Source organism: Neofelis nebulosa, chromosome 8 (assembly GCF_028018385.1).
Source record: "Neofelis nebulosa isolate mNeoNeb1 chromosome 8, mNeoNeb1.pri, whole genome shotgun sequence".
Taxonomy (NCBI): Eukaryota; Metazoa; Chordata; class Mammalia; order Carnivora; family Felidae; genus Neofelis; species Neofelis nebulosa.
The window spans coordinates 7,491,867-7,506,235 of NC_080789.1; the positions used below are offsets into that span (position 1 = coordinate 7,491,867).

The following is a 14,369-nucleotide window of genomic DNA, read 5'->3' on the forward strand; positions in this document are numbered from 1 at the left end:
ACCGACTGAGCCACCCAGGCGCCCCAAGTCCCCTGGCCTTCTAAAACATTCTTACATTTTCATCCACTGATCTCTGTTTTGAATAGCCTCATTTCTAATAAGCTCCCAGGTGATGCTGATGCTGCTGACTCACAGACCACATTTTGAGGAACAGGGCCCACACCATCGGAACAGGAATCAGGGCCCAGGTGTTGGTAGTTTTAAAAGCTTCCGAAGCAGGGAGCCCGGCTGGCTCAGTCGGTGGAGTGTGACTCTTGATCTTGGGACTATGGGCTCAAGCCCCACGTTTGGTGTAGAGGTTACTCAAAAATAAAATCTTTAAAAAATAAATAAATAAAAGCTTCCAAGATGATTCTAATGCGCAGCCTAGACAAAACCCACAAGAATGCTAGAACAAACACTGGGAGGCAACAGAGCCAGACAGACCTGGCTTGAGTTTAGGTCCAACCACTCAATAGATGTATGACCTCAGACCGGGTATTTCCCTGACACTCGATTTCCTTATCTGCAAAATGGGGAGATGGATATAATAACAACCTGTAGGGGTTGCTGAGAAGAAAAGAAACGTATGTGAAGTGCCTAGAACAAACTGCACACTCAGGCAGCCACTATCATTATAGTCATCCTTGATGACCATTAATCAGTTCTTACTATAATTAGGTGATGCCGTGCGGGAGGCTGCTGGAGATAAAGACTACGACAGTCCCTACCCTTAAAACCAAAGTGAGGATACCAGTAAAGAGGAAGCAAAGTGGCAGCAGAGAGAGAGCATGGGAGTACAGTTAGAGCATGGGCTGAGGGCAGGGAGACTCACTGTGTGACCTTGGGCAAGCTGCTTCTCCACCTGAGCCTGTTCCTCGGCTATAAACAGGTATATTCATATCTGTTCTCTCTTACTCCCAGGGTCACGGTCACCAGGTGGGTGAGCACCCAGCCCCATCTACTGTCGTTCAAGCTCCAGGGGCAGTGCTTGTTGCTATGTACTACCAGCCCCACTCCCCATCCTCTCGTGGCATCATCCTTCCAGCACCAGCATCTGGCCCAGGACCTGGCACACAGGACAGCAGTGCGAAAATGGCTGCCATTTTACCAAACAAGGAAAGAGAGGCCCAGAAAAAAAGATATGCTCAAGACCCTCTCCCCTGAGCTTTCTTCTGGGTCTCAAGCCTGAGCTCTCCTCTAGGACTACACACTGAAGAGGAAATACAGATATTTATCCAGCCTCTGGGCCTGGTGGATTCCAGAGGGCCAGCTCAGGGTCAGCAGTCCATCTTGGAAAAGGTGGCTGGGAGGTTCAGGCCACAATACCACAGAGTGTCCAAGACCTTCCCTGTGGCCCAAATCACCAGGCTTCTGGTAAGAGATCTCTCCTTGGCAGAGAAGGCCAAGGCCCACCACCAATGTGCAATGCCTTTCCCCAGCAGGGAACTTCGTACCCTAAAGGCCTTGATCCTACCACCATCACCGACCGTCCATTGCCAAGCACCTCCTGTGCTGCCTGAAAGGGGCAAGAAGCAGAAACAGCCCTGTGGCGGTCTCTACAGCTCCCCCATCCCACCCCCCGCAGCCTTACCTTTTGCGAACAATGTTAATGTTCTTCTCTAGCAGGTCATAGCGGATGTACTCATTGGGCTCAAAGTGGCTCATGGCCACCTTGGCCCGTTGGCACCAGACTGAGGCCACATGGTACTGCCGCACACCCAGGGCTTTCTGCAAGAAGAAAGACAAGAGCAACTGTCAATGGAGAGTATTTAGGGTGGCCTGCCCCAGAGGACAGCTCAGCGTGGTGAAGAGAGCAAGGAAGTAGCAAGAGCTCACCAGTGACTGTGGCCTCCATGTCCTCCTCTGAGACAGAGGATGATACAGCAGCCACGGGAACACAGCCCGTGGCAGGAGAGAGTGCAAGGGATTTGCAGTCAGAATTGCTGGGATCAAAGTCAAGTTCTATCAACTTAAGAAAATCCCCCATCATCTGAGCCCCAGAGGAGACGGGCACTGGGGCTGTAACTGGCCACGGTGATCACACAGGACTACCGGGATGGTTAGATATGAACGTATGTGAAAGTCCTAACGAGGCCGTAAAGCACTGTCCAAATCATAGCTATTACTCTACCTGAACAATACGTTCCTTGAGGGTTGGGGTCAAGCCTTATTTGTCTTATTTATTTCTGTGTCTGGACTACTTGACACATAACAGAGATTCGATGAGTAATTATCGAATGGATGGAAAAATGAGGAAAACCCATGCATGAGCTTCAGATGTTTCCTTATCCCTTCAAAAGGTGGTCCCCTTGAATGTGCAGAGGACCGACTTCCTTCTGATGGCCAGAATGGGGCGTAAGTGAGGCTATGTGGCCTCCAAGACCGGTCACAAAAGGACAGCTTCTGCCTAGCCCTCTCTCTGGTTGCTTTAGGAAAAGACAGTTACCGTGTCGTTAAGACACTGAAACAGTGCTGGGAGAGGTCCACTTAGAGAGGATTTGAGGCCTCTTGCCAATAACCAACACCATCTCCCACCAGAGTGCTGTAGCCCAAGGCCTTGCCTTCAGGTAACTGCAGCCCTGACCAAAGTCTGGATTGCAATTTCTTGAGTGACCCCAAGCTAGAACCACCCTGACAAGCCACTCCCAAATTCCTGGTCCACAGAAATTGTGAGAGAGAATGTTTATTGTTGTTCTAAGCCTTTAAGCGTAGAGGCAATCTGTTCTGCAGGAACAAGATAAATGACTGTTATGCTGGGGGTCTGTTAATTTTAAACTGTGACAACCTTCACAGGGTACACTGTGATCAGAGGAGAATAAAGGAACCCAAAAAAATGACACAGGGAAAGGAATGGCTGCTTCCTTTCCAGGTGATGCTCCCTGTCTACAGCAGAGGATCATACCAAGGCAAAGCTCAAGCCACTACCCGAGGCCCCCTTTCTTTGTGTCACCAAAATCTTGAAATCCAAACTCTACCAACCCCGGCACCTGAACCAGTACAAGGGCACAGCTCAAGCCACTCATTAGTGACAGCCAACAGCACCCCAACCACCACCCACCTGCCCACCCTTGCCCTCCAGCAGGGGATCCTCACTATCCGCCCCACGCGGTAACCAATGACACATCAAAGGACTTTCAACAGCCAGGGCCTGGGATGAATGGCATACCGCGGCCACAGCTCTGACCACAGCTATGACAGCAGGGGCCCCAGTGCAAGGCGGGAGGATGGGGAAACCAGAGCCTCAGTCAGGTGGCCACTTACTATCGAGTCACCTTGGTCAATTTACCCTAAGCACTTGCTTCCTCACAGAGCTATTGTGGGGATTAGGAGAGGTTACATAAAGTACTTGGCACAGTTTCTATTACCCCTCATAAGAGAAACCATACAAGCTGCTCTGCAACTTGCTTTTCCTATTTACCAATACACCTTAGACGTCTTTCCAATGTCCGTATACAGATCTTTCTTTTTGTAAACTAACTATCCTAAGCTTAAGTTTCCCTAGAAATAAAAACAAATGTAATAAGATGGGCGCCTGGATGGCTCAGTCGGTTAAGACCCTAACTCTTGATTTTGGCTCAGGTCATGATCCCACGGTTTGCGCGACTGAGCCCCAAGTCAGGCTCTGCATGGTCAGCATAGTCTGCTTGGGATTCCATCTCTCCCTTTGTGCCCCTCCCCTGCTTGTGCATGTGCACACACTCTCTCTCTCTCAAAATAAATAAACTTTAAAAAATAAATTAAAAAATAAATGTAACAACAGCCAGCGTCCGGCCCAGTAGGCAAAACAATTAGCTGTAATCACAGTGTAGAGAAAAGGTAAAGTCCTAAATCTATAGCAAGGGAACACTTAAGCAATCCACGGACGTACATCAATATCTGAAAAAGACGCTTGGGGCGCCTGCATGGCTCAGTCGGTTGAGCATCCAACTTCAGCTCAGGTCACCATCTCGCAGTTTGTGGGTTCGAGCCCCACACTGGGCTCACAGAGCCCACTTTGTTTTTGTTTTTTTTTTAAATTTTTTTTTCAACGTTTTTTATTTATTTTTGGGACAGAGAGAGAGACAGAGCATGAACGGGGGAGGGGCAGAGAGAGAGGGAGACACAGAATCGAAACAGGCTCCAGGCTCCCAGCCATCAACCCAGAGCCTGACGCGGGGCTCGAACTCACGGACCGCGAGATCGTGACCTGGCTGAAGTTGGACGCTTAACCGACTGCGCCACCCAGGCGCCCCGCCCACTTTGGATCCTCTGTCCTCTCCCCTCCCCCATCCAGTCTCTCAAAAGTATAAAACAATTGGGGCGCCTGGGTGGCGCAGTCGGTTAAGCGTCCGACTTCAGCCAGGTCACGATCTCGCGGTCCGTGAGTTCGAGCCCCGCGTCAGGCTCTGGGTTGATGGCTCGGAGCCTGGAGCCTGTTTCCGATTCTGTGTCTCCCTCTCTCTCTGCCCCTCCCCCGTTCATGCTCTGTCTCTCTCTCTGTCTCAAAAATAAAGAAACGTTAAAAAAAAAAAAAAAAAAGTATAAAACAACTAAAAAATAAAAATAAATAAAAAACAGGTTTAAGAAAAATGCTGACCAGGGGGAAAAAGGACAACATAGTATGCTCTCATACAGAACACAACTTATGGGTAAGAGAAAAACATTTATTGACGCCCAGTGATGCCAGCACTGTGCTGCACTTTGCACTTTGCATGTGTTACATCACTTCAGCCTCACAGCCACATCCAGTGAAGTGGCTCCTGTGATTAGTCCATTTTCCAAGTGAGGAAACTGAGGCTTGCAAGAAGTGACCAAGGCCACAGCATAGCAAGTAGGACTCGAATCCAGTCTGACTGATCCGCTTACCTGCCGTGGCCCCAGGCAAGTTATATAACTCCCTAAGCCTTCCCTCCAAAATGCAGATAAACTCTGTTGTTCATAACAGATGAAATCATTGCGTGCTCAATCCTTGATCACGAAGTGCTGTGCTTTCCAAACATCTGTGCGCAACAGCCAGCACCGGCCAACAGGACTTCGTGCCACGACAGACATGTTTTAGATCCACATGACCAATACACTGGCCACTAGCCATGTGGCTGCGGAGCACGTGAAGTGTGGTGAGGAGTGGAGTTTTTAATGTTATTCAATTTTAACGTAAAATGAAGTTGCTACATGGTATGGCTCAGGTTTATACACTAATAAGAAGGGAAAACATTTTTAGGAAGCCCCCAACAACTTACATGTTCGTTAAGCTGCCCCGCTTTAAAGATTTTTACTTATTTATTTGAAATGTTTATTTATTATTTTGAGAAAAAAGTGGGGCAGAGAGAGAAGGAGACAGAATCCCAAGCTGGCTCCATGCTGCTCAACCCCACAAACTGTGAGATCATGACCTGAGCCAAAATCAAGAGTCAGATGCTCAACCGACTGAGCCATACAGGTGCCATTTTTTCTTTTTTCATTATTTATTTTTTTAATTAAATTTAATTTATTGGGGAGGGAAGGGGCAGAGGGGGAGAGAGAGAATCTCAAGCAGGCTCCATGATCAGCACAGAGCCTGATGCAGGGCTTGATCCCACAACCCTGAATCATGACCTGAGAGCCAAAACCAAGAGTTGGACGCTCAACAAACTGAGCCACCAAGGCACCCCTTATTATTTATTTTATTTTAGAAAGAGAGAGAGAAAGCACAAGTGGGGGAGAAAAGCAGAGGGAGAAGAGAGAGAGAATCTTTTTTTTTTTTTTTTCAATGTTTTTTATTTATTTTTGGGACAGAGAGAGACAGAGCATGAACGGGGGAGGGGCAGAGAGAGAGGGAGACACAGAATCGGAAACAGGCTCCAGGCTCCGAGCCATCGGCCCAGAGCCTGACGCGGGGCTCGAACTCACGGACCGCGAGATCGTGACCTGGCTGAAGTCGGACGCTTAACCGACTGCGCCACCCAGGCGCCCCGAGAGAGAGAATCTTAAGCTCAGCACGCAGCCCAATGCAGGGCTCAATCCCACGACCCTGGGATCATGACCTGCGCCGAAATCAAGAGTCAGGACACTCGACCGACAGCCACTCAGGCGCTCCAAGACCCTTTTTCTATAAAGGCACTCTTACGCTTTTAAGTTCAGAGCACCACCCCCATACACCTCCCCACACCAGTGCATCATCCTGTACAACAACCTAACCCATTTCTGAATAATTTCAGAATATTCTCCTGCACACTCAGCCTCCCTGCACAGTCTGCTTTTCGGCTGGGGTCCACCCTTGGGGACCCAACCTCTCTTCCTCAGGACAGCTCCCAGGCCTCAGATGCATCAGAACCTCCTGAGTCTGTTAAAAATACATAATCCTAAACCCTTCCCGCATCAATGACTCAGTCTCCAGGGGTGGGGTCCCTCACCTACTTGAAGTCGGCCATGCCCTGTCATCTTCTCTAAAATCTCACCTTGGCCAAGGGCAGCCCAGAGTTTTTTGCAACTGATCCTTTCCATGGCAAGTTTCCAAATTCTGCAACAGCCCAACCATATCCTGTGCTGAGAGCAAAGGGCTCATCACCTCCTTTGCTGAAGGCTGTCATCAGCCCAGGACAGCCCACCTCACTGCTGACACACATATCGCTTCCAGACACCCTAACACCTCAACAGCCGTCTTCCTCATTGGCTGCTCTTCAGCCATGCTGCGCTTGTAGACTTGGTTTTTAATTTTTCATGTGTATTTATTTTTGAGAGAGAGCGTGTAGGTGAGGGAGGGGCAGAGAGAGAGGGGACAGAGGATCCCAAGTGGGCTCTGGGCTGACAGCAGACAGCCGAAATCAGATGTTTAACTGAGCCACGCAGGTGCCCCTACAGACTTGGTTTTCTGTGCAAAGCTCTACCCCAATCCTGATTTCATTTCATCATCAGTTTCTGTCCGCCTCTAGCCCCTGCAGTCTACAGGAGTCCTGGTCAGTCACCCCGTGTCCTGACAGGCTGGCCCTCCCAGACTGTGTCAGCCACAAACACAGCACAATTCCCAGGTTGCTCATCCAAGCCTCAACACCAGTGTGACCCATTCCAGGCTAGGCTCCCCAGGACACATGTTTGGTCAGGCCAACAGTGGTCTATTTAACAACACTCCTGAGGTGCAGGTCCTTCCTCAACTGCAACAGTCACCCAACTATATATATATGTTTTTTTAAGTAGACGCCACGCCCTATGTGGGACTTGAACTCATGCCTGGAGATTAAGTCACCTGTCCACCAACTGAGCCAGTCAGGCGCCCCAATACCCAAGTAGGTGAACTGTCACTAAGGCCTTGCTTGTTTTGTAGTTAGAGACAGCCTGGCTGACCTGTTGAATTCCCTGCAGAAATCAGTACTCGCTCTCACCAATCTATCTGCTAATCCCAACAAAAAGTGAAAGATGCTCCATTTGCCGTGAGACCTTACGCAATTCACTTCATCCCTCCAGGCCTTAGGTATTCACATAGAACCTGAAATCTCAGCCTTGCTCCCTGCTTCACAGCAGGGCTGGGAGAGGCTGACGTGCATGAAATGTCACGTGTAAACTCTGGAGAGCCCAGCCACCTTAATACGCTGATCCCAGAGGCTGACTTCAAAGGCAAGGACATCATGTATAACTCATTCATGAGACCCACAAATCTCGTATGTAAAATGAAGATTAGGCCAAGGGTGACCACCCCCCTCCAATGAGAACAAAAACAGCTGTTACTTATTAAGCACCTGCTCTGTGCCAAGCACTTTTTGTGCCTAATTTTGAATTCCTATAACAACAGTGCCAGGTAATTGTTATTCCGGTCTCACAGATGTGGGAACCAAAGACCACGGAAGTCACATACTGCTAAGTGGTAAGCAACGAATCCGGGACGCAACTGCAGGTCTCTCTTTTCGAGAGGGGTCAGTTCCCCTGGATTCTGCTACTCTCTTGCCTCTCATAGCCCACCCGTTCTCACTGAAGGTGGCGTGGTGTGATGGTTTGTTCGGACTGAAGTTCTGTACTCAGATTGCCCAACCCTGCACCATCACTACGCAGCTACGGCCCTGGACAAGTTCTTTAGCCTTCTCAAGCCTTAGTTTCTCCATAGAGAAAATAAAACTTCACAGTGTTATTATGAGATAAAATAATCTACATCAAGTTCTTGGCACAGAGCCTGTTCACATAATGCACGTAATCACATAATACATGATTCACGTATTATTTTCCTTCGTAGAGGAGACAGAAGAGATTAGATGCCACGTTGTGTTCCTTCTTTGGACACTGGCAGAAGCAACAGGTCTCTTGCTTACTACAAACACAGCTTTAAAGACTCTTTTCGTTGATGAACATTTTTCAGAAGACTTAGCTCATCTGGGCCTTTAGCATTCCAGACCCTCTTCTGATGTATCCCAGTGGTGGTAGAATTTCTCTTTGGTTATTTGCCCTCAAACTGTGACCAACTTATTCTAAAAATCTAAGCTGATGTCTTTAGGTGCAGCTCTTCCTTCTCTCCTTCAGGGGACTTGCAATTTGTTAGAATTTATCTAGGAAAGCATTTCATCCCTCTGAAATCCTTCCTGCTTATGGGGTCCTGGCAGTGGGAGATCATCTATTTGGTCTCTCAATAATTCAAAATTGGCCTTCCTCAAAGGTACCAAACATGTTGAACTTTGCTGGTCAGTAAACCTTCTAAACGTATCAGCCACAGGGCCTTTGCACATGCTGTTTATTCTGCTCAGAAGGTTCTCTGCCTACCCTCATTCCCAATCTGCTCTTGGTCTAGGTCACTCCCATTGATCCTTCAAAGTTCCAAATAAACAAGGAATTCTTCCTGAACTCCCAGCCCAGCCAAAGCCGCCTATTATTTATGCCCACTTACTACTTCTTGACATTCATTTGTGAAATGGTATCTGTCTCCACTAGTTTGGCAGTTCCACTAAGGAGGGATTGTGTCTATTCATAATAAATTCCCCATTCCTGAACACTAGGTCTGATACATAGGAGGTGCTACATAAATTATCAATGAAACCAACGAATGTTGCCTCTGCTTGACCAACTAGCCCTTCTGTATTGAGGAGGGGTAAATAAAGAGCAGGTTGGGTTAACTTTGTGAGAGCAAACAGTTAACAAGACAAATCAATAATTTACCAGTCTCAGATGCTTTTGGTTACAGTATAAACAGGTTCAACATTTTTGAAAGACAATTAGGCAATACCTATTAAAATGTAAAATGTTTGTACACTCTAACCAGCTTTCCTGCTTCCAGGAAGCTGGCTCACAAAAATGTTCACATAAACAAGCACTGACACAGGCAAGGACGTTCTCTGCAGCACTGTTTTTAAGAGAACAACCCTATTGTCCAAAAATAGGGCAGTGACTGAATAAATTCTGGCTCATCCACCAAGGAATGCCATCTTACAGCTGTTTAAAAAGGTCTGCTCAGGGGGCACCTGGGTGGCTTAGTTGAGCACCTGACTTTGGCTCAGGTCATGGTCTCGCGGTTCATGAGTTCAAGCCCCGCGTTGGGCTCTGTGCTGACAGCTTGGAGTCTGGAGCCTGCTTTGGATTCTGTGTTGCTTTCTCTCTCTGCCCCTCCCCCGCTCGCACTCTGTCTCTAAAATAAACATTTAAAAAGTAAATAAACATTAAAAAAAAAAACAACCAAGACTGGCTCAGGGGCGCCTGGGTGGCTCAGTGGGTTCAGCATCTGACTTTGGCTCAGGTTATAATCTCACGGTTGGTGGGTTCGAGCCCCTGTGTTGGGCTCTGTGCTGACAGCTCAGAGCCTGGAGCCTGCTTTAGATTCTGTGTCTCCCTCTCTCTGCCCCTTCCATGCTTGTGCTCTGTCTCTCAAAAATAAACATTAAAAAATATATAAAAATCTTTTAAGAGGCAGGCTTAGATGAAAGAACATCTGACTCTTGATCTCAGATGCTTGAATTCAAGCCCCATGGTAGGTGCAGAGATTACTTAAATAAATGAAAACTTAAAAAAAAAAAAAATTAGATAGAGGTGGTGGTCCCACAACACTATTAATGCAATTAATGCCACTGAATTGAACACTGAAAAATGGTTAAAATGTCAACATGTTACATATATTTTACCATAATTTAAAAAAAAAAAAAAGAGGGTAGATCTAACATTACTGGAGGAGAAAAACTTCCGTGGCACATTCAGTGAAAACAGTAAGTAGTAAGATAGCATTATGAGCTTATTTCTATATAATAATTAATAGTTCACACATGTAAATGTATAAATATATTTAAAAATGAAATGACAGGGATTAACTGTGCATAGCAGTTATCTCTAGGGATTAGAATTTTGGACACGTTTACTTTCTACGCCAAGTATTTCTGTAACTTTTAAATGTTACAGGATATATAAGAGTTCCTTTTGTAAGCAGGGAAAAAGAACGAACAAGGTATGTGCAGAAAGCATGGTGGCTGTGGAGTGGTAGAGCACAATCATTTACTGGCAATTTGACAACCAACAGTGCTCTGGGTTTGTTTGGTTTTTCCTCCCCAATGGTGCAAACTCTTCATTTCAGCAAGTTAATTTACAGGAATTTATCATTAATAAGAAAAATGGAAAAAAAGGCATCTTTCTACTAGAGGGACCTGGTTACCACCATTATCTTTTTCTTTCTTTTTTTTTTTTAATGTTTTTTTTTTGGTGAGAGAGACAGTGTGAGCAGTGGAGGGGTAAAGAGAGAAGGAGACACAGAATCTGAAGCAGGCTCCAGGCTCTGAGCTGTCAGCACAGAGCCCAACCCGGGGCTTGAAGTCACAAACCGTGAGATCATGACCTGAACTGCAGTTTGATGGTTAATCAACTGAGCCGCCCAGGCGCCCCTGGTTACCACTATTATCTTAAGCCACAGATCAAACTTAGCATCACCAACAGCAAGACTACCTGGTACTCATGCCCCTGATGGGAAAGCATCACCTATGAAGAATTCTTGTCGAAGTGCCTGGCTGGCTCAGTCAATGGAGCATGTGATGCTTAATTATGGGGTCATGAGTTCGAGCCCCAGGTTAGGGGTAGGGCTTACTTAAAAAAAAAAAAGGTGGGGGGGGAGGGGCGCCTGGTGGCTCAGTCAGTTAAGTGTCCAACTTCAGCTCAGGTCACGACCTCGTAGTTGGTGGGTTCCAGCCCCGCATCAGGCTCTGTGCTGACATCTCAGAGCCTGGAGCCTGCTTTGGATTTTGTGTCTCCCTCTCTCTCTGGCCCTCCCCCACTCGTGCTCTATCTCTGTCTCTCAAAAAAAGAACAAACGTTAAAAAAAAATTAAATGCTCAAAACCAAAGATAAACATTGTTGCAGACTCCTTGCTGTGGAGTAAAAGGAAATTGATCTTTCGGTAAAGCAGCTTGTCAATACAAACCCACAGGAACATCCATATCCTCTGACCCAGCAATTCCATATCTGAAATTTTATCCTTGAGAAAGAATTCTAAATATGAAAATGATACTATATGCATCAAATAGTTCAGTGCATTACTACTTATAGCTGCTAAAACTGAAAGCAACTTAACATGTATAATTTCCACTCAGTAGGAATGATGGTTTTAAGCACCAAATAGCAATAGGAAATTGTCTATAATAATATGTGAAAAAGCAGGTTATAAGTTACATACACACTGACTACAATGCTATAAAACGAATGTTCACAGACCAAAAGGAAATACACTAACATCACAGAAAATGTTTGGGTTAAGGGGTGCCTGGGTGGCTCTGTCAGTTAAGCATCTGACTCTTGAGTTCAGCTCAGGTCACAATCTCGAGGTTCGTGGGATCAAGCCCCATGTAGGGCTCCACGCTGTCAGCACGGAGCCTGCTTAGAATCCTCTCTCTCCTTCTCTCTCTCTGGCCCTCCACCACACGCAGATGCTCACTCTCTCTCAAAGAAATTAGATGAACTTTAAGAAAACGGGTTAAGATGGAAAATCATTTTCTCCTATAATTCCCCTAATTTGTATTAAGGTGATGTGTGGTCTAAAAGAGTTGACAGCAAGCTGTTTTCAGCTGGTGTAGAGAGAGCTGGAGTCCCCTAGTGTCACTGTATTTTTGTCCTTGAACGCCAATTTTGCAATCCAACATTCTGAAGACAGCACACTCAGACACCCAAAGAGCCAGAGTATGTGTACCCCATGGGCCACTTCCCCATGTGCAGATTCAACAGTGAAAGCCCCCATGTGACAAGAGGGAACATTTAGGGCATGGGAGTCCACAGATCTGGCCTCCCAGCTCAGTCACTAGGTACCCTTATAGTAAAGTAATCCAGCCTTTCTGTGTGCCCCTTCCCATTTCTACGACATGGGAGAAGTGGATCATTCCAGCTGCATCAAAACCACCTGAGAGGTTTCATAAACACTCAGCTTCTAGGCCCTACCACGCCCAGACCTCTCAACCAGAACCACCTGGAATGGAGCCTAAGCATCAGTAAAGACTGCCAGGTCACTCTTGATACTTCTACGTCTGGGAACCACTGGACTAGATGTCCTCCAGTTCTTTCCAGCTCAGAGAGTCTATAAATATTCCTCCCCAGCAAACAGGCTCTCAGATAAACTTGTGTATTCCCCAAAGGACCAGAGGAAAATGTAGCAATGTCAGAACAGATTTATCTGCACCAGGGAAGAAAACTCCCTGAGCTTAGGCTTTTCTGAATTAGCCATGGCCTTTGCCTTCGTTTACACACAGGCGAGGACACAGTGCTATGCATATATGCACACGTAAAATGCACCCCAGTGTGGTGCCACAGAGGGCGCACTAGATTCACAACACTACCTGCTTCTTATTAGCCCCCTGACTGGCCAAACTGCTTACTCTTCCTATTTTAAAATATTCAGAAAATAGAATAATCCCTGTCTAGACTACTTCATTTAACAAACAACGGAGGACGGGGGGGGGGGGGGGGTCATGATGCCTGCACATCTGTGTCCCATTTGCCACAACGCACCTGATGAAAGCTTAGCTAAACTCTAGCCCACCACCATGCTGTCCCTACAGTCAGGATCACAATCTGGAGGGATAAGACAGACACGAAAACAAAAAGTGTACTAAAGTTGCTATTGTAGACATTAGGTCCAAGGTGCAGCTAAAGCATGGATATAGGAATGGTCAAGAGAAAAGGAGGCCCAGACCTTCTCCAAGATCATGTTTAAGTTCAAGTTAAAAAACAAAAAACAGGGGCACCTGGGTGGCTCAGTCGGTTAAGCGTCCGACTCCGGCTCAGGTCACGATCTCGTGGTCCGTGGGTTCGAGCCCCGCGTCGGGCTCCGTGCTGACAGCTCAGAGCCTGGAGCCTGTTTCAGATTCTGTGTCTCCCTCTTTCTCTGACCCTCCCCCGTTCATGCTCTCTCTCTGTCTCAAAAATAAATAAATGTTGGGGCGCCTGGGTGGCTCAGTCGGTTAAGCGTCCGACTTCAGCTCAGGTCACGATCTCACGGTCCGTGAGTTCGAGCCCCGCGTCGGGCTCTGGGCTGATGGCTCAGAGCCTGGAGCCTGCTTCCGATTCTGTGTCTCCTCCTCTCTCTGACCCTCCCCCGTTCATGCTCTGTCTCTCTCTGTCTCTCTCTGTCTCAAAAATAAATAAACGTTAAAAAAAAATTTTTTTTTTTAAATAAATAAATGTTAAAAAAAAAATTTTAAACAAAAAAACAAAACAACACAACTGGCTACAAATGTAAAAGCCAGAGAGAATGGCTCACTCAAAATCACATGGCATTTGTGGAGAGCCACCATGGAAGGAGGAAGTTATTCAAAGTCCATCATATCCTTGTATAGCCCTCTCAGGACAGTCTTAGCAACTTCCAAATATTGGCCATAGGATGTTCTGAGCTAAAAGGAGCCTTAGAGAGGGGGCTTTCACATTTTGAGAACACACACCCGCACAATACATTTTATGTTGTGATCCAGCCCACAGATACTGCCAGGGTGGTGTAACTAAAACAAAGTTTCACTAAACAATACTTGCCACGTGCGATACACGCATATGTATATTTTTTTTAAGTAGACTCCACGCCCAATGTGGGGCTCAAACTCACGACCTGTGATCAAGAGTCACATGGCCTACTAACTCAGCCAGGTGCCCCTAATGCTTTTTATTCTACTATTATTTATACTGTGGTAAAATACACATAAAATTTTCCACCCTATTAAAGTGGCCAATTCAGCACATGTGAATTGGCACAGCCAATTCGGACCAGCACTATCTGGTCCGAAACTTTCTCATCACCCCAAAGCAAACCCCATACCCACTCAGCAGTTGCTCCTTATTCCCTTTACTCGTCTTGCCCCAGGCTCTGGCAACCACTAATATGCTATTTCTATAGATTTGTCTATTCTAGATAGTTCATATAATCATCCAATAGGCAACTCTTTGTATCTGGCTTTTTTTCCTTTAGCACACTAGATGGTCTTTTTTTTTTTTTTTCTCTTAAG

General features: G+C 46.5%; 1 protein-coding gene across 2 annotated transcripts in view; it reads right to left on the reverse strand.

Annotated features, from left to right (window-relative positions):
- Nucleotides 1-14,369, reverse strand: part of ACO2 (aconitase 2) — a 57,651-nt gene that overhangs the window by 20,812 nt on the left and 22,470 nt on the right. For both annotated transcript variants that reach the window (XM_058741185.1, XM_058741184.1), the window contains exon 2: nucleotides 1,574-1,710. In XM_058741185.1, coding sequence (XP_058597168.1) covers nucleotides 1,574-1,710 — 137 coding nt within the window. The remainder of the gene's footprint in view (nucleotides 1-1,573; nucleotides 1,711-14,369) is intronic.